Source organism: Eumetopias jubatus, unplaced genomic scaffold (assembly GCF_037043125.1).
Source record: "Eumetopias jubatus isolate StellerSeaLion01/CBP00866 unplaced genomic scaffold, mEumJub1_p1.0 scaffold_4, whole genome shotgun sequence".
Classification (NCBI taxonomy): Eukaryota; Metazoa; Chordata; class Mammalia; order Carnivora; family Otariidae; genus Eumetopias; species Eumetopias jubatus.
In genome coordinates, this window is record NW_028274810.1 from 45,266,125 (window position 1) to 45,292,856 (window position 26,732).

Consider the following 26,732-nt stretch of genomic DNA (forward strand, 5'->3'; position numbering starts at 1 on the left):
CGAGTTCGGGAGCTTGTCGTGCCCTCCCCTGAGGGCGGGGAGAGACGCGCGGGGGAGGCGGAGCCAGCAAGTGTAGAAGACGCCCAGCTCCATCCCCTTTTCTGTGGAGTCTGAGTGAGCCCTCGCAGGTTTTGCCTCCCCACTCTAGAACCGGGTAAGTGGTTTTTAAAAAAAGTTCCCTGTAGTTGTTCAGGCAGCGGATCTCCCCGCCGCTGGTCCACAAAGGAGTGCGTTTGATTGGGGTCGCGCTCTTGTCCCGCGTTCTGTCCTGGAGAATGTGAAAAAGGAGCTCGTGGCCGAAGACCTTTCCCTCTAGGGGTTACTTATTCGTCATCCGTAAATCACGCAGGGACTTTCACTTGCTGGCCGCGAGCTCCCAGCCCTGGTCTCCAGTGAGATCTGCGTTTCGGCTGCACCGGGCAGGCCGCCGCGGGCTCCGCGGGTTCCGCTCCCGCCGCCAGGCCCGGGCTTGGGCGTTCCTGCTGCAGCCGGTGTCGGCCGCGGGCCCTGCGCACAGCCCCGCGGGGGGGAACAGGCTTCTCCTCTGCGGTTGCCACGACTGCGGGGGCTCTGGAGCTCCACCCGCCCGGTCTTAAGTCGCCTCTGCCATCAGAGGTGCTGTCTTCCTTTGGGAGAGAAATGCCTAGTTTCTTTGACACCCCCACCCACCCACTCCGGTGACCCCCACCTAGAATAATTTTCAAAGGAAAAGAAAATTATAAAACACCGCGTAAACACATCGTTAAATGCTCACTTAGTTCCCAGATGAGGCTTATCACAGTGACCAGAGAATGCGTTCATGATTGAACTATTTAAAGGCTCACGTTTGGACTGGTAGTGGAAAAGTTGTGCGATTCCCACTGAAGCCACTGGCACGCTCCATGTAAGTCTGGTCAGCATTAGCAAATCCCACTGAGCCCTTCCCGAGCACGGAAGAGCTGCCGGCCTAGTTCCATCCAATCTTTACATCCAAGAACCTGGAGGAGTTTAGAATTATCTGTTCAACTCCTCCTCCACCACCCCCTCTTATCAGAAGTGGGCACTGAGATCCAGACCAGGGAAGTAACCTGACAAGGTCACCCAGCCAAGAAGAGACTTTTCTTAGGCTACTTTTAATTGTTTGGTTTTTTTACATTTCTGGCTTAAGGCTAAAAAAATAAAGGCTTACATGAGTCATTCCTGATCGACAGCGGCACATTTCGTAATGATGATTCTCTTTACAAGTTCTTATTTTTTTTATGTCTTGCTAGAAATTCTTACTTTATTTTACTTATGCCCTTCTCTCATAAGTGCCCTTGCTCTGCCTTTGTGACTTGATTTCTTCATTCTATATTAAAATATAGTTCTAACATTTTCCCTGTCCCTTCAGTTTTTATTTAAACCAAATGGATTGAAACAGAGCATAGAGAAGATCACTGTTTGAGGAGGAATTTTAGAATTCTGTATTTCCTAGATTTCCAAAGTATTCTTGGCAACTTTTTATAGGTCAAAAGTACAACCAAAAATTAAACCAGGTCCTCTAATTTAAAGCTTACACTTGATAAATAGAAAAATCTATTTAAAAACACTAGCAAGGTGGCAGGCCTGCTGACACGCAAATGATTTAGTCTGAATAATAGAGCATATTGCATGCTGGGCATGCTGTGAAGCACTCACACCCCGCACTGTTGCAGTTAATCTTCACAAGGATCCTATGCTAGGGAGTACTGGCCCCATTTTACAGATAAGGAAATTATTAGTTTTCCTAATAGAATCTTGTCCTCTGTGTCACTACTGGATCCTCCTAACTGACAGACATTTGGAAAATTTCACACTCTGAGCAGATGCCTTAATCATAAAATATGTAATCCTACCTGCAAGTTAGTTGAATTTCAGATTTCTAGCTGAGCCTGTCTCACTCATCGTCATAAAGTATATTTTTAAGAAGTTAAAGGATCTTCTATGCCAACATTTCAAAGGGTAAGATGAAAAGGATTGTACAGTAAGGGTACATCACCAATCAACATTTAAGGTAGAGGACTTGGATTCTAGCTCTGCTTCTGTGTGACCCTGGTGAGTCTCTTACCCTCTTGGGATGTTTTCTCATCCATAACATGGATGGTGATTTTATTTCCATTTCCGCATATAATTAAATGGTTGCTTTTCTACCTCTTGTGAAAAATAATTATACTAATGGACATAAAAGATGTGCTTTTTAGAAGAAATCAGGTATTAGGGGTTTAAGAATTATAATTACAATTTGTGTGTTATTTTATTCTTTTTATTATTCCTTTTGACATATCACCTTATGTGTTATGTATTGTGAAGCAGTTGATGATCCTATGGGTAGTTGAGGGGGTTTTCAAAGGCAGTTTGTACAGATTGAAGCCTGATCGATCATAGTGGCAAAGGCTCAGTGGGAAATAAGATGGACAGAAGCAAGTAGAAGACAGCGCTGTCAAGGTTATGCCTGGTCTCCTTACACGCTCGGTAGGATAAGATGGTAGTACTAGGCAAGGCAGCAGGGTCTTCTAAATCCAGTATTAAGGATGAGAATCCTCCTTCCTTTGTTCTTTTCTCCCGACTTAGCAGATATCAAAATGTAGGGGGGAAATGTATGTGTTAGATAATTTTGCCAGATCCTATTTCGGGATAATTTTGCTTTTATTACTGCTACAGTTCTTTGAGGATAATGATGTCTGTTGGTGAAAAGGTAGATGCAAGTGCTTGAAAGAAATAAATAGGTAGGAAGTAGGTAGAAAGTGGAAAAGGAGCTGCAGATCTTATGTGGTGTGTGTAGCTGTGTGAAAGAATGAGAGCACAGAGTGAACTGGAGCTAAGAGAGGGGCTGGGGCATTTTCTTTTTGCCCTTTGTGTTCTATGGGGTTAGCACAGGGCCTCGCTTACAGTTAATGTTCCAAGTATACATGTTGAATGAATAACAACCAGTATTTTGATATTAATGTTTTGTTTAAATGATTCTCCAGACTGAATCCTTTGAGGCCAAGGTCTTGTTTTTATAATCTGAGTCCTGTAAATATTGTTATGTAAAATCAAAAGTGATTATGGAATTATAGAATCAGGAGTATTTTAATGAATAAGAAATTGAAAAGGAGAAAAGAGATGGGAAAGGAATCATATCTACTATATATATAGGAGTGAACACTTGCCAGGTTCAATGCCTGATGCTTGCTGTCTCTAGCACAGTAACCCTGAGTGGGAGCCCAGTTTTCAGATGAAGAAGCTCAACAAAGTTGACTGCCTTGCCCACGGCCATTTGGCTAGTAAATGATAGAGCCGGAATTCATACTGAAAGTTGTCAGATTCCATAACCGTACTCTTTCCATAACACCGTGCTGGCAACAAAAAGGGAAAAGAAAGCTGTGTTCTTATTTCCAGAATGAAAAACTCTGAGCTGGGCAACCTTGGTGGTGGTGGTGGTGTTGTCATTTCTCTTTTACTGTCTTTATATTTTCACTTTCTTGTCTAAGAAATACCCAGCTTGAGTGAAGAGCTAGATCAAAATTCAGCAGTGAGACTGTTGGCAGGTAGGGGGTGAGCTGCCTTTTCCCAGTCCTCACACCACACAGGTGTCACCCTCAGGGACTGCCCAGCTCCTCTGCAGTGACCTTAGGTTTATGTCTTCTGCCTGCTTCTGCCCCCTTGTATTTGAGGTCTGCCCTTCAGGACATGTCATTGCTCAACAACCTTCTAGCAATGGACAATTTACTTTCTCCTCTGTGCTAGGTACTACATGGCATCACTTAAAATAAAGGGTTTTAAAATAATACAACTTTGGATTAATTGTATCAAGAACTTTCTACTAATAATACTATCAAAATGCTTTCAATTACCCCCTATAGTTGGAGGGACATTTTATAGTTAGCATGTGTTCTCTTCTGAGTAGCCCTGTGTTGAGCTTCAATATAGTAAAAGTGTGAATTCTTTCATCTCAAGTCCCTAGTTTCTACAACTTTTTGATCTTTCACCTACTCATTGTTGATGAATATAATTATTCCAGACATTAGCAAGGATGTTCTGGGTGGTGGCAGAGTCTAACTATTTGACGTGGTTAATTTCAAGAAATTGTGATAACCCGCAAGCAAAATTATGGAGATACAGTCAAAACCCTTTCATTACATCGCTATAGGTATGGAAGATTTCCATAATTAGCTATTTTTATATTCAAATATTCTTTAGACCTTTTCTAAGAGTTTAACTCTTGAGTTTTCATTTCAATGATAGCAGTGGTAGAAAAAAAAATAGCAGTGGTAGGACAGAAAGGTTAACTGTAAATGACCCTTGTAATTTATAAAAGATTACATACAAAGCATTGTTTTTAGTTTTTAATGTTTTCGTCCTTTGTTAAAATGAATGAGCTTCATAAAGCTAAGTGTTTCACCATTGATAAATCTCAAAAACTTAATGTTGAGAAGAAAAAGCAAGTTGCAGAATTAAGTACAGTATGATCCAATCTAAATAAAGTTTGAGAACATGCAACACAATGGCACATATTGTTGAATGAAGTAGTGATATGACATCATGCCTGGGAATCATGAGCACTGAGTTTATGGTAATAATTACCTCTTAAAAGGGTGGGCCAGAAATGGGATTGGAGATGGGTACAGAAGGCTTCAGTTATATCTATAATGTTCTAGGTTTTTAAAATGTTAAGATTTGTTAAAGCAGGGTGGCAGGTAAATGTGTTCATTATATTCTTTATGTTTCTCTCTATATTTGAAATATTTCATAATCTAACAGAAGGTCTATTTCTCTAATGTTAATAAAACTTAACAAATTTCTAAGATGTGGCAGCACAAACTTGCACAAAAAGAAACCTAAGATACTGTGTCATGCTATGTCTAGCCAGATGTTTTTGTTTGCATGTTTGATTCCCTTGTGGAAGGCACTGAATCCCTACAGGAAGTAATATCAAGTATTTTGCTTTGTAGCTGAAGAATTTGTAAGATGAAAGGCCCTTAAACATGAAATGAGATCTGTGTAAGCTCATGATTTAAATTGTTGTTTGAAAAATTGTTTGATCTGCCTCCTCCAGGGGAAAAAACATAGTGATATAGCCTAGATACCATATGACAGTACATTATTTTTTTTTCTTTGTGTCTAGATCACCATGGCGACTGGACAGAAGTTGATGAGAGCGATTCGAGTTTTTGAATTTGGTGGACCAGAAGTGCTGAAACTCCAGTCGGATATTGCAGTACCAATTCCAAAAGACCATCAGGTGGAAATAATTACATAAAAACAGGCAATAATTACACTGAGTGTGAGTCTCCAGCACATTAGGTTAATGTTCAAAAGAAGCAGACTCACAATAATTCGTAGAGACACTGAATTAGGACAAAGTTTATACTGATGATATATGTGAGCTCTGACAAAGAGAGCATAGTTATAACAATGAGGTAGATCTATAAAAAGGAAAAATATCTTGCTATAAGAACATTTTTGAGGTTGAGGATCATCTGTGCAGGGCAATAATTGAATTTTTCTGCACGGAGTCATAAGTAGTTTTGAACAAGTTATTCTATTACAAACTTTCATGATTTCTATTTTGTGCACAGTAGGAAAATGGTTTTCTTCTGCATACATGCCCTTCTATATGTGATTTAAGAGAATTTAAATGAAGAGTTTAATCATTTCCGGTGACTTTAACGATATACTTTCTCATTAAAAATTATGTATTTTTATTACCACACCTTCCATGACTCCCAAGTCTCATTTCCTTAATGAACCTTGAGCCTCCTGAGAGTTTTTACAATTTGGCCATAACCTAACTTTAGAGATTCATTTCTTACTGCTCCTTTTCAATAGACTGTGCTATAAAAAGCAGCACTATCTGGTTTCCCCAAGAGGCCCTTTTATTCCTTCTCATACTATTCCTTCTACCTGAGATATCCTTTTCTCCCATTCTGAAAGAATATCTACTCTTCTTTTAGGGTCTAGCTCAAATACCACTTTCTTTGTAAGGCCTTCTCTTAACTCCCACAGCAAAAGTAATCATTATATATTAAGTAAGGTAAAATTAGCTTCTGTGGTAGATGTAACCTCAAAATCTCAGTGGTTCAACAATAGAAAATTATTTCTCATTCACTAAATTCCAGAATTCTAAAACATTGGTGGGTAATTCTCAAAGAGTGATTTACGGACCTAGCCTTCCATCATGTGGCTCTGCACCTTCAACACCTCTGTCTTCTGGGGTCACTTCTTTAAAAGGGTGGAGGCACAGTGTGGATTGCCTAGAACATCTTTATGGGCCCTGACAGTGACTCTGATCACTTTTGTTCACATTCTATTGGCTAAAACTCAATCATAAGGCACCAAGAAATAATATTCTTCCTATGTACCCAGGAGGAGGAGGAATTAGATTTGATGAGCACATAGAGGTTTGTGCCACACATCCTCTCAAGTACTTCCACTACTATTGTCCCAAAATGTTTTTAATATAGCATATAATAAGCCTTTCTGTCTTATCTTTTTTATGTATACGTTGGTTTGCAAAACTGTAATGTGAGTCAATTGAAGGTGAGGTTTTCTCCTCCATTTTTATAATTCCCATAATCAGTGGAGTCCTAGCATAATGCTGAATGAATGCCTAAATGTTCCGTGTGAACAAAAGTACATTGTCATTGCAGGTTCTGATCAAAGTCCACGCATGTGGTGTAAACCCAGTGGAAACATATATTCGTTCTGGTACTTACAGCAGAAAACCACTCTTACCCTATACTCCTGGTTCAGATGTGGCTGGTGTAATAGAAGCCGTTGGAGATAATGTATCCACTTTCAAGGTATTACATTTTCAATTATTTCCATTTTGGCTTAATATTTTTTCTTAAAACATTTTAACATGGCTTTAAAATGTGTTGTTATTTAAGTCTTTAAAAGGCCCCGTCACAGATTAAGGAGTGCACTTGCTGTGATGAGCACTGGGTATTGTTATGGAAGTGTTGAATCACTAGATTGTACACCTGAAACTAATATTACACTGCCTGTTAATGAATTGGAATTTAAATAAAAACTTCAAAAAAATGAAAGGCCCCATTACACAATTTCTGCCACTTGGGGGACTCCTCTATTCACAAAAGAGATTGCCTTTTATCTGGAGGTCTTCCTTGTTTCCATTGTTGGGGACAAGTGCTGGGTAAATTCTGTATCTTCACATCCTCACAGAATTCAACTGTGATCCTTTTGATGTAGCAGAAATATGTAAGGGCAGAAAATAGGCAAGGAAATTATACTGTTTCCTAACTCTCAGTAATACACAAGCCAACATAATGTCTAATTCTTTTTATAAATTTGGTTTCATAAGATAAAGGGAAGGCCAATTCTTTTGAATAATAAGTAAAAGATGAAAAAAATGCCAGGTCAACTATACATTTTTAGAGCTTTGCCTCAGATCAAGGTGACTGAGTCAATAAAAATGTTACGATCAGGGCTTTTGTTATTTATATGCCAAAAGGAATCTAAAACATGGATAGTGTATTCATGTTCTAGCATCTTTCCTCATAATTCCTTGACCTGCTTCACTTTGGCAGCACATTTACCAAAATCGGACTGAGACAGAGAAGGTTAACATGGCCTCTGCGCAGGAAGATTGTCCGATTCCTACAGCGTTGCTCTCCTCAGCCTGTGGCTGTCTGGCTTCTGCCCTCATAGCTCCACTGAAACATTCTTGCTAATGTCACTAATGGCCTCTCGATTGCTGGAGTTAATGGGCCCTTTTATGTCATTATCTCTCTTGACTTCTTGGTGACATTTGACACTCTTCAGCCGCTTTTTCTTAAAAAAAATTTTTTTTTTTCTTCAGCTTCTATGACATCATTTTCTCTCGTCTCGGCCCCACTTCCTCCTAGGCATTGTTTTTCAAGCTGCTTTTTCTCGGGATGCTCCTCCAATTTCAGTGTTGCCCAGTGTTCTCAGTCTTCTTTACACTCTGGAATTCTGTGCCTTCATCATGACCCCACGGTTTCCAGGATCACACGTGACATCTTTACTTAGAACTTTCCACCAAGCTGTGGACCTGTGCTGTCCACTAAGGTGCATACCCCACACTCTTCCTTCTCTGTCTTCACTCGTGTTGGTTCTTCTGCTTGGCAGAATGAAACTGAAACTTACAAACAGAGGTGCGGGGGCTTTTACCCTCCAGCTTTAGTTCCTTTTCATTTTATCTCTGAAACTATTACCTTCCATATATAAGACTACTTACTCATTGGGCACAAATGCTAGCAGTTCCTCAGCATTTATTCCTGCCACTGTTCCTTTGTTTACTTTGTTCTCTTCACTCATAATGACTCTTGTCAGTTCTAGTTTCCAAAATCTTGTCCAATTCCTCAAGACCTACCTTAAATATTGGCTTCTCAGTGAAGCTATTTTTGATTCCTTCAACTTAGAAATAATTCCTTTCTTTTCCTGGTTACTTATCTTTGATGGTTCATCATGATTTCTTCCATTGTAGTTACTCCTGTCCTTTCCTTTTCTCTCTTCCCAGGGTTTAGGATGCTTTAGATGGGGGAAGTTGTTTTGTTATTAATATCCATCACAGAACTCAAAGTCCTGCTTTCCATAATGAATTCTTAGAATGTGTTTGAATTATATTGCAATCTGTGCAACACCTTTTTAAGCTATTAAAGCAGGATTAATCTTAACACATTCATAGCTGCCCATTTGCAAGTGGCACTGTTAAGCAGTGATGAGTCTGACTGCTGGGTGGATGCCTTTTGAATCTTTTTTGTTTCTGTCCCACCACATAGTGCTATTACTTTTTTAGATCTTTTTGGGGGGGGCAATTTAAGTATCCTGAAGGTTATTGCCTTAATATTTTGCTTATTCCAAGGAATATTTACATTTTTTTCAAGAAAGAAGAGTTCGGGCAGGTGTCTGTAGTAGACAGTCTGATTTCTCTAGCATGCAGGTCACACTGGGCAGGCGCTAAGTCTTGCATCGTGCCTTACCTCACCCTCAGTTATGCCTCTGCTTTTCAATAGCAAGGACCCAGCAGAGTTTACTGAGAGTTTACTGTGTTTCTGATGCTGTAACAAGTGAAGAAGCCTGTCCCAGCTCTTCTTGCTGTCAGGATCCAGGCATAGTTTCCGGCTCTTGGTGTTGTATTAACTGTCATTTACTAACTGCTTAATCTGAGCAAATTATTGAACTTCTTTGTCCCTCAACTTCCTCATTTGTATAGTGGAATTAATCTAAAGTGGTGATAAGAAAAGTGCTTACCTCATAGGTTCTTGAGAAGATCAAATTAGACAATACTCATTAGACTCCTAATACAGTGTCTTGCACAGTAAGCTCTCTCGATAAAGGCAATAAAGGTTAGTTGTTTTCTCATTATACCATTCTGGAGGTTCTCTTTCCCCTTTTTTTTTTTCCTATTTTCCTTAAGTTTTCTTCTTCTTGGTTTCTATTAATAAAACCTTTAAAAATGTTTAATATGCTGAAGATAGTTTTATGAGACTGTAAGATGTAGAAAACAATACATAAATACTTGTTGTTATACAAGTTGCATTATAAAGGATTATACCCATTTGACATTTTTAATCCCTGGCGCATTTATCAATTTATTGCTTTCCCTAGAAAGGTGACAGAGTTTTCACTACCAGCACCATCTCTGGGGGCTACGCCGAGTATGCTCTCGCAGCAGATGACAGTGTTTACACACTGCCAGAAAAACTGGACTTTGAGCAAGGAGCTGCCATCGGTATTCCCTATTTTACTGCTTATCGAGCTCTGCTCCACAGGTAATGACACACACGGTCAGTCATACAGCCGGTATCGCCTGCCTTCCTATCATGCATCCATATCTCTCCTATCCGGTTACTATTTAGTTACCATTAAGCATTTATGGAGTGGAAGCTGTGCTAATTTGGGAGATTATTCTAATCACTGGGGATACAAAGAAGAGCAAAATGCTGTCTTTGTCTTTAAGATGCTGACAGTCTGGTAAGAGACACAGACATAAGGGTTATAATATTGATGTGTAATGTGGAAAGTACAGTGGTGTAGATGTGCATAGGGATTTATGGGATCATAAGGGATGTAACAGTGGTGATGAGATAGGGCTTCCTGCCAAGATGTAAGGCTTGGATTATTTTAAAGTCATGGTTCAAAAAATCTTGTTATCCAGCCCTAGAAACTAATTGCTGCAATTTAAAAATACCATGTAGGGCCCTACCCTAGACCCACTGGTCAGTTTCCATGGCTGGGATCTGACAATGTGTGTGTGTGTGTGTGTGTGTGTGTGTGTGTGTGTGTGTGTGTGTGTGTGTGTATATATATATATATATGATTTTTTTTTAAAGATTTGATTTTTAAGTAATCTCTATAGCCAACATGGGGCTTGAACTCACAACCCCAAGATCAAGAGTCACATGCTCCACCAACTGAGCCAGCCAGGCGCCCCTCTGAAAATATGTACTTTAATCAGGGAGTTATCTTGGGGAAGGATAGCTGGGAGGCGAGAGGAAACTCGACAATGGGAATAGCCTGGTGTTGTGGGGGAGAATCATGATATCTAAGGAGAGCTGTAGCAATTTGGTTTTGTTGGATGGAAGGTTTGAAGGCAAAGAATGGCATGGAATTAGGTTGGAATATAGTAATCTTTTAATAAATATTAGCTGTCACATGAAATAGGTAGGTTTCAGATTGTAAAAAGCAAGATGATAGAGCTCGCACACTGTTCCGTAAGGGATTGGGGGTCATGAAATGTTTTATTCGGGAGAGTGATACTGTTATATGAGTGTTTTATTAAGATCGCCTATCAGTATGTGAAGGATGGATTTGATGACAGGAGTGGAGAAAGAGATGGGTGGGTCTTATACGAGTATCCTTTAGGTAAAATACCTAAGGGCCAGAGCAAGAGCCATGGTAGAAAAGGTGGAAGGGAAAGGACAACTATTAGAGGGTAAAATCAGGTGTGTTTGGTGACTGTTTGCATGTAGAGAATGAGAGAGAAGATGAACTTAACGGATACTTCTAGCTCTTGAGGTTGGTAAATGTTTAACTCTGACGAAGAAAAGAAGGAAAACGTTTCAAAGGGAAGCTTGGTCCAGTTTTGGAGTTGAAACCAAGATAGGCATCATGTTGGAAAAGACCAGCAACCTGTTGTGTGAAAGAATCTGAAGCCTGAAGGGTAAAGATGTCAACATGGGGTTATCATCCTGTGGGTGGGAGTTGACAAGATGAAAGTGACTGAAAGCCTTCAGGGAATGAAGAACAGTGGAGTGAGAATAGAAAGTTAGAGAAAATCAGCAGGGAGGAGTGTAGTCAGAGGTAGGGGGCAGAGTCCTAAGAGACCAAAGGGAGCGTTTGCCAAGGCCAAGGGTGTCTAGAGGTCATGGTGTCTGTTAAACACCTAAGTTCATGGTCCTTGAAGACAGAAAGACTTGGGTTACAGGACTGTCTTCTCCTACTACCAGCCATATGACCATGGTCCAGTTACTTCCCTGTCTCGGCTGTAGTTTAGTGGTTTGAAAAATGTGAATACTAATAGCTCCTCCTTCCTAGAGGTGTGGTGAGAATTCAGTGAAGTCATACCTTGTGAAGCTCAGTGCAGACCTTGGCATAGAGTAAGTACTCTGTTGGTGTTGGTGGTGTTAGGGGCAGTGGTTGATGTTGCTACTGAGAAGGGAAGCTAGCTGTCAAATGCAGCAGTGAGGTGTGTTTGGAAAAAAAAAAAAGAACAGTTAGGATTAGCAATTAGGAGGTGACTGGTGACTGGAGTCCAGGTCACTTTCCCAGTAGAGCGGCGGGACAGAAGCTTGATTGAGTGGGCTGAGGAAGGAGGTGGAATTGGGTTCCTCGAATGGAGCTAGGGAGGAGGAAGTAGAAGAGTACTCGGGAGTTTGTGGGGACAACAGGTTGAATGGGAGCTGAATATGTTTATAGCTGAGGAAAGATCTAGCAGCGGGAGCGACGGAAGGTTTGGAAGAGAGGGTGGAGCGGCAGATGGCAGTATGGAAGGAGGTAGGACGTGTGGCGAGACTGGCCTCAGATATTAAAGGGTATCTCATCTGCTAAACCCAGAATAGGTAAAGATGGTATAACTATGGAAAAGTTTGTGGGTAGGGAGGTAGAGTGTTGAAGGAACTCATATGAGATTGCCTCACTTTTCATAATTAAATGGGAGGCAAAGTGATCTTTTGAGAATCAGAACAGAAGTGGCACCAAAATGCATGGTCACGTGATTTTTTTTTTTTTTAAATAGTACTTCATCATTTGGGTAGATTATCAAGGAAGTTGGATTTTAACATTAATCCAGGGCTGGAGTGTTAGTGACAGAATGGAGTAGCATGAAGGAAATGAGAGCACAGGAGAGGAAGAGAGAGGAGTCGGGGTAAGCTGCTGCGGGGTCCAGGCTGGCTAGTGCAGGAAATGGAGCCAGGAGCAACAAGTGGGCAGAAATTGAGCAATCCAGAGACGGCAATCTCTGGGAAGTTGAAGAAAAGATTTTGAGAGAATATGGGCTTACAGAATTAGGATTGGAGATTACTGTCATAACACTGGTTATTAGGGTCTGATACTTCTCTAGTAGAGATTTTGGGGGTGGTTACCAGGTTCCGCCTTGGGAGAGAGTGGCTAAAGGGGAGAATTCAGGAATTGTGATTCAAGGTTTTCTTCCCAGAGAATGTTGAAATCTTTTAGATTAGGGCTGGCTTTGGCGTGGAAGAGAAAGCCAGGTACTAATGTGCCAGGTACTAATCTTCAGTGACTGGGAGGAAGTCTGGAACAATAGCATGGAAGGCCAGGCCAAGGCTCGAGCCCCTGCCATGAGCCCCGAGGGGAGCTAACTGTATTAGTCAGGGTTGTCCAGAGGAACAGAACAACAGAATGTGTACGTACATATGTATGTATTACATACATACATATATACGAGAGAGAGAGAGAGAGATTGATTTGTGGAGGCTTGGTGAGCTTAAAGTCTGATAGGGTAAACTGGCAGGCTGGAGACCCAGGAAAGAGTTGCAGTTTGAGTTCAAAGGCAGTCTACTGGCAGAATTACTTCTTGTTCCAGAAGTCAGTTTTTGTTCTTTTAAGGCCTTCAGCTGATTGGATGAGGCCCTCCACAGAGACATCCAGAATAATGTTTAACCAGATTCTGGCCCCATGGCCCAGCCAAGCTGACACATAAAATTAACCATCACAATGACTGTGTAAGGGTAGAAGGATCATAGCAGGGGGATCCGCGAGAGGGTTAGCTTGCTTTTTCACCACCTGCCCCAGGCCCAGTGGTTTAGGAGAATGTGCTCTTAGTGTTTGAGGGGTTGTTTGAAAGATTCTTAAAAGAACCATTACTGGGAAAAGTATTTCATATCCCATAGGATGACATCAGTAATCCTATTCCCTTACATTCATATTTTACTTTTTAAAATGTCAAAGTGTTTGGTGATAGTTAATCATTTAGACTCTCCATTTAACTCACTGCCCTCAGTCCCCTCATCTCTAAACAAGAGTATTGGAAGAGGTTTCATTTACTGCTCGTAATTGCCATTTGTCAGCTGTTGGCACGCAGCCTTGAGCATGACTCTGGGTCATTGTGTTCTTACTCCCAGATTGAACATAACGGTCTGTACAGTGTGGCCACCCCTATTGTTCTAGGAAGTAAGAGATCCTCCCTGAGAGTCCGATCCGGATCACAGAACAGCTGCTGGATTGGGACATTAGCATTGTCCATCTGGAATAATAAAGCATCTCCTGTCTGTCTTGCTGCATGTGCCTTATTTTCCGTATAATGGAAAAGTAGTCAGATGAACCAGAAGTAGAATATGTCATTTTACCGGAGGATCTAGACGTTTTTTGGTGTGACATGGAAACCTTTGTGACAGGATTGATCATATTTCTTAGTCTCGTACCGCTGCTGATTCAGCATTGCTCTCTGAAATGTGGGCTTAGAGGCTGCACGACCTGATGTTCAAAGGCATGGAGAAGGAAAAATGTTTTCATAAATCATCTAACTTCTGCGTTTTCTTGGGCATTCCCCTGGGTCACAGAACCGAGACTGGGCTATCATAAGCCTGTTTTGAGACACTTTCTGTAGGAATGAACGAGAAACTCCAGTTCCTCTAGGTTCAGCTGTTTCACTTCACGTGCCTCCAAAGACTGTAGCCTCCCAGAAGGAAGGTAGCACCCTGATGTGCTACCAGCATCCAGCACCGTGCCTGGCACGTAACAGGTTCCCATTAAATGTTTGTTGAACGAACAAATGAATTTCATGTTTTCTTTCGTCTATGGCCCTGAAGAACCCTCATTTGATCCTGTGAAGCTTGGAGAATATTTTGGGCTGTAGAGCAGAATGAGTTTCCTGTTTGGGGACGCGTTAGCTGAACTGAGGGTAGAATTTCCTTAAGAAGAATGACAAACACCTGAGCTTCATTACCTTCGACTTGAGGTGATGAACCCTTGTCTTGTTTTGCAGTGCCCGTGTGAAAGCTGGAGAAAGTGTGCTGGTTCATGGGGCTAGCGGAGGAGTAAGTATTTATTTTTAAGTTTATGTTTAAAGGAGCTTATGTGTGTGGGTTTCACATTATATTTCTTTTCAGTCATTTTTAAAAGCCAAGTTAATAAATATGGTCAATATTTGTAGTCAGTACATATATTCCTTTTTGTAGTATAGCTTCTTTAAATGCTGTCTTCTGAAGGTGATTCCTTGTCATTAGTTTAGCATTTCTTGGTTAATACGTTCAGCAGATCACCCCATTAAAAATGTCTGGGTTAGTTTTTCCACCTGTGTCAGGTGCAGACCAAAATGAACTGGCTTTGTTTTTGCCTTCAAGTAGCATATGTTGTAAGAGTATTTATTTGGAATTTTAAACAGTTTTTTAAAGTTAATATTAATTCCATATTCCCTTAGCTAAGGAAACTAAGGCTCCTTAAAGCTTTACCTGTGTTGCCCCAGACAGCACTGGAAAGCCACTCTGTGAATTCTCAGACCCTTCTATCTCCCTCCCACTGCTTGCCTGCTGCGCTTTAAGGACATTCACGGAATGCACGGTGTATGGCTGTGTCCTTAACACCACAACCCGTGGCTTAAATGCTAATGGGGGGGGAGGGGACTGAGAACTTTAAAATAAGCCCTTCAGTGAAATAACCCAACACAGGGCTGTCAGAAGCTTCTTCAAGAAACCGGCTGTCAATCTGCCTCTGAGGAGCTTAGAGGAAAAGTTAGAGCTCTGAGGTTGGAATTTAACAAGAAATCCACATGACCTCTATCCTGCATATAGAGGCTTTAGAAATTTTGGAGATGAGATTTCACGTTTTTTTAAAATAGAGGGCCTGGGGCTAGATGGCTCACCTTGAGGAAGCTGGTTAACCCTTTCAGAGCACTGTGTATTCTGCAGAGTAGTTGAAAGGAGTAGCCTGTCAAATGGCACATTGTTCTGGAATAATGAGTGGCATCCTAAAAATGTGAATTTACCTCTAAAGGTGGCCAGGGACTACAGAGCGTTCAGCCCATTGTGTTTCTGTTACTTTAAATAGATGAAGCACAAGGTTCCACACTTAGCCTCCTGTCGACCTCAAATAGATCAATTCTGAAGGATTTCACAGATCAGAGTATTTACTAAAAAGACTAAGATTGTCTTTTTGGGGCTTGAGAAAATATGACAGATATGCTTTGTCAAAAATTCCCATTGCTTAGCTTCACCAAAGAGGCTATTTTTGGATTAAATTAAATTTAACCCAAAATAACTAAAGGATCTGTCAAACTTGCATTTATTTAAATTGCTTTGGCTTTCTGAGAGCTAACCTGGTGCACTGTATAAAAGGGAGAGGTTTCAGTAGGAAGGGCAGAGAAGAATTTAAAGAAAATCTCTTTTTATTCCCTTTACCCGCTTGTAAAAAGCCCAGTCACTTCACCATGATTTTTTTAATTTTTTTTTTTTTTTTTTTTTTTTTTTAAGGCAAAATCCACACTGTTCTCTGAGCTGGCTGAGTTTGTTAAATCCTTGGCTGGCAGGGATAGGCTGGTGGCCTGGTGTGAGAAAGCTTCTGATCCTCCCCGCCCTACCAAAGGGAAATAGTGCTGGGTTTTGTCTTGCTTCTCTTTGTACTTTCTGTCCTCATTTAATTCAAATTCCTCTGGGATTATGGTGTGTATTTAAAATGGTGTGGAATTTGTGAACACAGCTGTTATCCAGATACGTTGGTGGGGAGTGCCCTATTTTAGTGTCAGCAAAGTAAATAGAAGAATAACTGACACATAATGGTATATAATCTATTGAAGTACTGTTCCTGGTATAATTGTTGACAAGAATGGCATAAACAGTACCTTCAGAATAGCTATTAAATGCCTCTTTAGAGCAGAAGGAGATATATTTACATTAAACCTTTAGTTTAGATGTAGTTTTATTAAAGGCCTGTTTTGTTTTTTTTAAAGTAGCAAAAATCAGTAGTGCTAACTCCATAGTATTTCATGGAATTGAATGTCTCTCTGACTCAGGAGACTGTGAGTCCTGGGCATTTGTTTGTTTGTTTTGGTTAAATCAAACAGGTCCCTGCCAAAACCCAACTGAGTTCAGGCTCATCACTCCCATATGCCATACAGTCTTTAAAGTCTATTTCAGACCTGGGAGTCTGTGATTCTGTTACAATTTTAATCAGTTTCTATCATCATTTTTCATTTTAATTCTTTTCAGTCCATAATGATTTTACCTCCCTCTAAATCATTGGTTATCATTGAGGGGTGGGTTGGCATCATCCCTCCTCCCCCTTGAACATTTGGGGCAGTGTCTGGGGACATTATTGGTTATCACTGGGTGGAGGGGTTCTGGTGTCTAGTAGATAAATACCAGACATGCTGCTAAACATCCTTCAAAGCACAGGATAGCCCCCTGCAACGTAGAATTGTCCAGCCCCAAATGTCAGTAGTGCTAAGTTTGAGAAGCCCTGCTCTAAATGTATGTGACACTTACCTGTACCATTCATGTGGCATGTAACCAAACATAGATTTCCTAGTATTGCAATTTAAAAAACCGTTTTTAGCTATATTCCTTATATGCTTTTATTTTTCCTTTATCCTAAGTACATTTATTTAGTGATCTAGTGATTTCATGCAATCCATGGCTTTGTTTTCTTACTTTTTTTTAAAGGTTTTATTTATTTGACAGAGAGATAGTGAGAGCAGGAACACAAGCAGGGGGAGTGGGAGAGGGAGAAGCAGGCTTCCTGCCGAGCAGGGAGCCCAATGCGGGGCTCGATTCCAGGACCCTGGGATCATGACCTGAGCCGAAGGCAGACATTTAATGACCCTCTTTCAGTCCTTTGAATGCCCCAAGCTCATTCCCATGTCACCAGGTGAGCCACAACCATTCTGCCAACAGCATTCTCCACCAGGCTTTCCAGATACTCACACGGCTCATCCCTCACTTCACTCAGGTCTTTCTTGGTGACCTCACTAGTCCCTCTCCCTATCTCTAATAGGCTGGGTTTTTTTTTTCATAGCACTTTTTCTTTTCTGAATGTACTTTATTCATTTATTTGTGTATTTATTATTTTCCCCCTTTCTCAGAGTATAAGTTTCTTACATGAAGTACCATGCCTAGCACATAGTAAACACTCAGTAAATGGTCATCATATGGATGAATGGATTAATTTGCTCATATACCTATCTCTTCCACTTAAATGGTGTCACATTTGTCATTTAGCGTTTCATATGTACTGTTAAAGTATGAAGTCAGTGAGCAGGTTTTGAATATCTTTAAACCCCATACCTTCTGCACAAAGTAGATGCTAATAGTAAGCATTTTGATACCGTGGTTAAAAGCTCAAGCTCTACAGACTGAATTGGTGCAGCTCTGTGATTTGGCCATGTTCCTATCTCTGTGACCTGGGCATGTTACTTATATTTTATAAGCTTCAGTTTTCTCATCTATGGAATATGGACAATAATAGTATCTACCTCCTAGGCTTATTGTGAGGCTAAAATAAAGCAATGGATAGAAAGTCTTTTGAGTGGTACCTGACACATTATAAATGCTCAATATAAGTTAGCTATTGTTGTTCTTATTTCTTCATTTAGACTCAAAATTCCTTAAGGATAGGGTAGGACCTAGAAGAACCTTAAGTTTATTACATATATTTAATAAATATTTGCAGGGATGCAAAGAATCTAAAACTAGGCATTTATATTTTGTTTTTCAGGTTGGACTAGCAGCATGCCAAATTGCCAGAGCTTATGGCTTAAAGGTTTTGGGCACAGCTGGTACTGAGGAAGGACAAAACATTGTTTTGCAAAATGGAGCCCATGAAGTGTTCAATCACAGAGAACTTAATTATATTGATAAAATTAAGGTAAAATTACTCTACAATTTTATAAAAGTAGATTTTATTTCTTGGGAGACTTTGTTTTTTTGTAAGTTCTTTTTTCTTATCAACCACTCTCTTAAAGTTGTTTGCTTCTTTTTTATGCCTATGTGTTTTACAGTTTTAATAAATTAAAAAGCAGAGATGTCTAATTTTCAAACCTTTACTCTCATCTGTCTTGTTTATGTTTATCAAATAAAACCTAGCCTTTCCAGAGTCTTATAGCTATAAAAATTGGTACTCTTTAATGTAGTCACATTTTAAGTAAAGTCATAGCTCTGTATTTAGAGCCCTGAGTTGTTTTTTTTTTTAACATTTATTTATTTTTTGTTTTTTGGGGATTTTTTAATCATTTAAATTCAATTAACATATAGTGTGTTATTGGTTTCAGAGGTACAGGTCTGTGATTCATCAGTCTTATATAATACCCAGTGCTCATTACATCATATGCCCTCTTTAATGTTCATCACCCAGTTACCCCATCCCTCTACCCCTCTCCCCTCCAGCAACCCTCAGTTTGTTTCCTATGATTAAGAGTTTCTTATGGTTTGTCTCCCTCTCTAGTTCTGTCTTGTTTTAGTTTTTCCTCTCTTCCCTATGCTCCTCTGCCTTGTTTCTTAAATTCCACATATGAGTGAGATCATATGATAATTGTCTTTCTCTGTCTGACTTACTTTGCTTAGCATAATACCCTCTAGTTCTATCCACATCGTTGCAAATGGCAAGATTTCATTTTTGATTGCTGAGTAATATTCCATTACATATATATATAAAATATATAATATATGTATCACATCTTCTTTATCCATTCATCTATTGATGGATTTATTTTTATTTTAGAGATAGAGCTAGTATGGTGAGGGGAGTGGGAGGTATAGAGGGAGAGGGACAGAGAAACTCAAGCACACTCTGCTGAGTGTGGAGCCCAATGTGGACCTCGATCTCATGACCCTGAGATCATGACCTGAGCTCAAACCAAGAGTCAGACACTTAAATGACTGCACCATCCAGGTGTCCTCCTTTTACTTTTTTTGATATTTGTAGATATTGTGAAATGATCACCACAGTAAATCTCACTAACATCCATCACCATACATAGTCACAAACTTTTTTTCTTCTGGTAAGAACTTTTAAGATCTACTCTTAGCAACTTTTAAATCTGTGGTACAGTATTAACAGCTGTGTTCGCCATGCTGTACTTTACATCCCCGTGACTTATTTTTTTTTTTTTATAACTGGAAGTTTGTACCTTTTGACCGCCTTCACCCATTTCACCCACTTCCAGCCCTCTGCCTCTGGCAACCACGAGGTTTTCCTAATATAATTTATGTTGGTGTAACTTTTTAGTGAAAAGTGAGGTATCTACAGATTACAGACTGGATCTGTCTAGCCTAGGGAAAAGAGTTTGTTTTTAATTGGATGCCGTGGAGGAATAATCATTACCTTATCCAGAGCAGTGAAGGTTTTAGTTAGTTGTTGCATATATTCCATTGTTAGAGCAGAATTCAAGCAGATTCTGAAGTTCTCTGTTTGTACTATAGTAGCAATTTACTAAATACTGATTACTTTGCTAAACCTCAAATTACTTGCTTATGTTGAGAAAGACTTAGAATTTTCCAGGTACTGATTACTGTGTAACCTCAGTCATTAACAAATTGAGGAGAATATGAGTGAGAGTTTATTTATTAGCACTAAATCATACTGCCAAAAAACTGAGTAAAGTTACTCCTTTGTATATGTCTGGGAAACCTAAAATTAATTGAATATTTACTCCTGCTCCCATCATCCAACAGTATTTACAAAGATGAAAAATGGCCAGTTAATTTAAGAATATGTTTTTGTTTTGCAGAAATCTGACTTTAAGACCCTGAGGTCTTGTGGCTTCTTTCTCTTCTACTAGCTCCTTCTGCTTAAGTCTCTCTTATTCTCCAAATCATTCCCCTAACCTTTTATCAAACCCTCCACCCCCTCTACCACTGCACTTCTTGAAAAAGCAGTGAATACTTACTCCTTTTACTTCCTTACCTCCCAGCACCTTCCACTGCATTTTGCTTGTCAGAGGTCACCGGTGAGCTCCTACTTACCCCTCTGCTGCTTTTGGCTTAGCCTTCGTACTGTGTGATTTTTTGGCAGCAGCTGACCCTGATCACATCCCCTGGCAGCTGGTTCTCTTCTCACTTCCCTGAGTTCATTTTCAGTCCCCTTCCTCCCGTATTACTTAAGTGTTGCTGTTCCTTAGCCTTTCCCCTTGGTCTCGTATCTTCCTGGTGCTAGACCTTCCCCCGATCAGTCTCATCTACACCTATGGCTTCAGTTTGTGCCCACATCCTGCTGATTTCCAGCACTGTCTCTGGCCTGCGTTCCCTTCCTTCGTGCCATCAGCCTGCTGGACGTGGCCACTTATCTGCTCACCCGAGACAGACCCACATTTCATTTTTCATTCCTATCTTTTAATCACTGTTCTCCTTCCTGCCCGTCAAGTCTGCCACCTCCCTCTGTCAGTTTCGATTCTGACATGCCTTTCAAATATGTCTCCCTTTGTTCTTGTCTCTGCTGTGACTTAGTTTAGTCCTCATCTTCTCCAGCTTTGTCTGTTATTTATAACTGACCTAATATCCCCTTCTGTCTTCACATTTTCTAGACTTATTTGGTTCTCCTTTAAAAAAAAAAAATCTCCAGAAATAACTAAAATGGAAGCTCCATGAGAGTAGGAATTTTTGTCTTTCTTGGTCCCTGCTGCACCTTCAGATCTAAAACAGGGTCTGGCACAGAAATTAGCACCTGCCTCCCAAAAGTCTAGCTCCTTTAACATGGCATTTAATACGTGTTCCCAGTCCATACTGATATAGTTGACAGTCGCCTCTCTACCTCTTCCCCGCCGCCCGCCTTCCCAAACACGTGCCTCAGCTCCTCTGGGCTACTTTCTAATCCCGACTCGGACTCTCAGTCCATAGCTCTTCTGTTTTCTCTTTCTCCCACCTCAGGTGCAGCTTCTGCTGGCTCCTCTTCCTTCCATTTTGCTTAAAGAGCTCCTGCTCACTCCTCAGGGCCCAGGTCCTCCTCTCTGTTGAACTTTCTCTGATCACTACAGGTGATCGCAGTTATAGCTTTGTTTTTCTCTATAACCTATAGTTTATTTCCACTAACGCAGCACTTAGCCCATCCCGTCACAGCTATGATTGCGGTAGGTTTCCATCTTTCTCCCTAGCTTTGTTTTGAGTTCTCTGTGTCCATCTTTGAATTCCCAGTACTTAACAATGCCTGACACAGGTATTCATTTTTTTTGTTAAATAAAATCAGTATAAGGTATATATGTATAACTTATTTAAGAGAAGAGCCAGGTTTGGATATTGCAAACCAACATCTCTGAAAACCCAAAAGAAAAGTAGTATGCCAAGCTGATTGTAAACCACTTGGGACAAAATTGAACGCACACACAAAAAAATTCGGCAACACCAACAGCCAATGATTTTCTTCTTTTGCTTTTTGTTTTTTAACAAAAGTGGAAGTCTTTTTGGGATTTGGGATTTGTTTGCTTCTCTGTGAAAATACATTTTGAAGACAGAAAATTTTCAACTGAGGAAAAAGTATTTTGTAGTCAAGTTGAGTCGAAGCACTTGAAATTTACTTAGTATAAATCTTTATTACTTTAAATGTTATGACTGGTACCTTGGAATTACATCAACACTATATAATTAGATCACTTAAAATTTGTATTATTAGTCTTAAAAATGTAGCATTTTATGTCTTTTGAAACATTTCTGTAATATATGGGACTGTGATAACTGTTTTACAGTTGTTTTTTTTTTCCACTTATCATCTTACTCTGCATTTTTTTATTACATAGAAATCTATTGGTGAAAAGGGAATTGATGTGATCATTGAAATGTTAGCTAATGTAAATCTTAGTAATGATTTGAATCTTCTGTCATATGGAGGACGAGTAATAGTAAGTATTTTGGTTTCTTCTTACCACTTTGAAGCTTTACCATAACTTAATACTATTTTGCAGTAATCTTTAACTATAGACAAGTTGTTTTTCATACTAGGTTGTTGGCAGCAGAGGTCCTATTGAAATAAACCCACGGGACACCATGGCAAAGGAATCTAGTATAATTGGAGTTGCTCTCTATTCATCAACTAAGGTAGGAAAATAAGTGACTCTGATTTTGATAACTTAAAACATTGATACAGTTTGCCTAGTCAGGCAGACTGAAAATTCCAGTAGATGTTAAACTTTGTTATCTGACTGGATGGGTATGTTGAGGATTAGTCACTACAAGATAACTAGGGGCGCAATGTAATTTATTTTCCAAGGCAAGACACTTTTGAGAGAGAAGGGAGATACTATTAGTAATTGCTTCAGGACAATAGGCTTTTTGTAAACTGACACTGCCTCAGACAAATTGGACTTAAGGTTACTATATAGAAAACTACTTTTTCTCTAGTTCTGGACAAGTGACAAAAGCCACATATTTGTAAGGAACTGTTTATGTTCCGACTCTTATAATCTGAAAATTTTTCTGAAAATTAAGTCACGAGTTCTACAAAAAGACCTTTTTCTTTCACTTAGGAGGAATTTAGGCAGTTTGCAGCCGCCCTTCAAGCCGGAATGGAAATTGGTTGGTTGAGACCTGTAATAGGTTCTCAGTATTCACTGGAGAAGGTGGCCCAGGCTCACGAAAATATCATCCATAGCAGTGGGGCTCGTGGGAAAATGATTCTTCTCTTAGAATGATTAATTCTTTCATGTATTTCCTATGCAATTAGAAGTTTCCTGTCCCAGTTTTACTTACACTACCTTTGCTCTAATCAGCATTCATTTGATTCAGTGAGTTTCTTATATTAAAAAACAAGATTTGCCTTTAGAGATCTGAGCATTGGAGTAGAATTTATTTTATAGCTCACAATATTCTTTATGCCTCCCACCTGCCTCTAATCAAGGAGTCATCATAGTAGGAAATAAAATGTCAGTAGTCATTTGGCATTGGGTGCGTTACAGAAATTCCTGGTGCTTGATCATTAATTCCATACCTTTGACTAAAAGAAGCTAATTCAAAATAAGACTGTGTGATTTCCAAACCTACTTGTCCTTGTAAAGGTTCTTTAATAGCTGATTAGCTCAGAACTGTATTGGACTCTGAAGATTTTCTGGACTAAATAAGATCCCTTTTCTAAACTAATCTCATCTGGATCTACAAGTCTCTTGCAAGGGCAAGATAAACAATGTCCAGAGAAATGTGTTTTTTAACAAATAGTTTTCCACTATTTCCCCAATATTAGAACATCCACTGTGTTGATGGTTGATTACTCATTATCCACATATTCTTTTTTTTTAATTGTACATTTAGTGCCACCTTTTTTTAAATTTTATTTTATTATGTTAATCACCATACATTACATCATTAGTTTTTGCTGTAGTGTTCCATGATTCATTGTTTGCGTATAACACCCAGTGCTCCATGCAGAACATGCCCTCTTTAATACCCATCTCCAGGCTAACCCATCCCCTCTAGAACCCTCAGTTTGTTTCTCAGAGTCCATAGTCTCTCATGGTTCATCTCCCCCTCCGATTTCTCCCCCTTCATTATCCGTATATTCTGTGAAGAGAGCAGCCTTATTTTTGGCATAATGTGATAGGTAGGTACCTAGTCTCCTGAGAGATACTTCCTGATGATTTGATTTTCCAAAATAGATTTAGAATTATCTGAGTGATGGGAGTTCTATGTTTTTATTTAAATTACTAAACAAATTTGATACATTAAGAGTGATCTGCTTTTGTCTTCATTACATGATAACCTGCAGTAAATTCTGTAGAAAAATAAAACCTGTGTTTATCTATTTGGTCTTTATATAGTACTTGCCTTACATCTCTTTTATGTAGTTCCTAATGGTTAATTTCTAACAGTGTTCTGTGCTGAAAGTCCTTATCGAAACTAAATAAAGGGATGATTACTTAGAAATCTTGCCATCAATGTCATGCACAAGGAAATGAAGTTTGATTATTTTTGTTCTTGTTTTCCTTCCTACGAGCCTAGCCTCCTGTGTACGTACAAACACGCACCGACACACACACGTGTTTATAAAGAGATGGGGGCTGATAAGCCAAATCAATAGGGTGGGCCAGCAGGGTTTCTACATTGCAGAATTCTTTCTCTGAGAAACCTCAGTTTTCAATATGAAGGCTTTCAACCCATTGGGTGAGGCCCACCTTCATTATTGAGGATAATCTACCTGAAGTTACCCGGTGACTCTTCGTAAACACATAAACAAAATATGGTGATATTATGTTGACATATAAAACCAGTCATCCCAAGAAGGTGGCATAGGGACACAGATGAGAAGCACTTAGTATAGCTTGGGATTTCCAATTGCACATTTAATATTTTTGATGCATTTGTTAGCTGCTTCCATCCAGAATAGCTTTGGCCATGGAAGTTCAAAATAACATACATGCTTCTGAAGAGGAAAAAAAAAAGGAGGGGGTAACATTTTATAATGACCTTAGCTTTACTGAGGCAAGAAATTCTATGTGTGCCAAGGGGTTCCACAATTCACAGTGTAAAGAGCATTTTCCTGTGCAAGATAACGCTCAAGAATAGCAAAACCTGTCGGGTCTCTTTGACCTGGCTCTCTCTGCCTCCTCAACTACATCTCACAGGAAAACACCTCAGCTCAAACCTTAATTCTTTTTCCAACACTACCATTAGCATAGTGATTTTTTAAAAAATACATCTTGAAAATTGTCATAGGATAATTTTACTAATCCATAGGGCCTTAGGAATAGCTCATATTTTGGGAACTTCCTACATCCAATAAAAGAGCCCAGAAATGTTATATCATAAAAAGGAATCTAGATTCACTTTGGTCTAGAGTCAGACTGCTAGGTGTTGATGGGGGGACAGCCTTAAGAGTGAGTCTAAATCCCAAACCCACCGCGTGATACAAATGCTTGTCAAATGTGTTAAACATGCCAGAGGTTGGCAATCCCTGGTTACCCTTTCCCAGCTTCATGCAAAAATACCCTCAAAGATTGTAACAGTACTACAAACTAAAGATGAAACCCTGTGCCAAAATCCACTGGGAATTTATATTAACTCCAGTGCCCATCATTTGATTCATGGATCCAGATTAACTGGAGAGAAGTTAAGAAAAAGCCCCAACTCAAGTCACTAACTCAGGACACAGGAGCTACACCACCTTGAAAATCAAATCCTTGTTGCCCAGCCATCATCTGAGCTAGCTAGAGTTGATGTCTGTGCCCACTCCTGCAGTATTCCTCAGCCCCTTTCTTTCACCTGCATGATAGAAACTACAGATTTCAATTTTTGGTACAACTGTGGATTGAGGAGTGAGGGGCACTTTGTACCCCTGGATATACAGTCACCACAAAGAAGTCTTGCAAATGGATCGAGAGTGGAGGATCCCTAGATTGTAGCAAATGCTGAGAGTGTATAACACTTGTTCAAAGAACACTTGTCTGACTGTAGCAATTATCTACGCAGATTATCTAAGAATTGGAGCAGAAGATGCTCCTGCCTTAGTCCAGCAGGCACTGGAATTGACACAGGTACTTAGGAGGCCACCTCATTACAGATAAAGATCTGAAAGGAACTGAACTCCCCTGTGAACAGGGAGGAGGCCCAAGGGCATGTGGAAACCTGCTTGCAGGGTTGTTAAAAGCATGGGTTATGGAGACTGAAGGCCTGGCTTTAAATCCTGGCTCTCCTACTAATCAGCTGTAGAGTGCAGGGCAAATCACCTAGTCATCCAGAGTTTCAGTTTCCTCACACATTACATGGTAGTGATATCTACCTCAGCGTTTGTAGGAAGTAAGCAAGTTAAAGTGTGAAGTGCTTAGTGCTCTGGCTTGCACAAAGAAGTGTTTAAATAATTTCATTTTTATTAGCCATAAAGAAGGAATAGATTGAGATAAAGAGAAGGAACGAAAAGGGAGCATCCTGAAATATGAAAAAAAAAAATAAAAGGAAATTCCAAAAGTAAATTCCCATAAGAGGGACTAATCAGCATAATTGACACTACTGAAAACTTCATAGGTCATATGGGTAAATTTGATCACTCTCAAAAAAAAAAAGAAAAAGAAAAAATTAAGATATAGCAAACGAAAGAAAAATACGATTTTTGAATTCTGTGTATGCCAGCCCAAAGAAAACAGAAAAATGAAAGAAGTAATAATTAAAACTTTCCTGGGCGCCTGGGTGGCTCAGTCGGGCTGCCGCCTTCGGTTCGGGTCATGATCCCAGGGTCCTGGGATCAAGTCCCACATCGGGCCCCCTGCTCCGAGGGAAGCCTGCTTCTCCTTCTCCCACTCCCCCTGCTTGTGTTTCCTCTCTCGCTGTCTCTGTCTCTGTCAGGTGAATAAATAAAATCTTAAAAAAAAAAGAAAGGGGACTCCTGGGTGGCTCAGTTGGTTAAGC

The 26,732-nt window shown here is 39.9% G+C and overlaps 1 protein-coding gene across 2 annotated transcripts; it reads left to right on the forward strand.

Moving 5' to 3' along the window:
- Positions 1–64: 64 nt before the first annotated feature.
- On the forward strand, positions 65–24,567 carry CRYZ (crystallin zeta). 2 transcript variants are annotated; one of them, XM_028102590.2, is made up of 9 exons: positions 65–154; positions 5,105–5,221; positions 6,630–6,782; positions 9,574–9,737; positions 14,411–14,462; positions 18,133–18,282; positions 22,142–22,243; positions 22,344–22,439; positions 22,868–24,565. In XM_028102590.2, the coding sequence occupies exons 2-9, from the start codon at positions 5,111–5,113 to the stop codon at positions 23,030–23,032; spliced, it is 993 nt and encodes a 330-aa protein (XP_027958391.1). In that variant the 5' UTR covers positions 65–154; positions 5,105–5,110; the 3' UTR covers positions 23,033–24,565. The 2 variants fall into 2 exon arrangements, with proteins under 2 accessions (XP_027958391.1, XP_087878512.1); XM_088022386.1 differs by lacking the exon at positions 22,142–22,243 and having other exon boundaries at positions 22,868–24,567.
- The last annotated feature ends 2,165 nt before the right edge of the window (positions 24,568–26,732 follow it).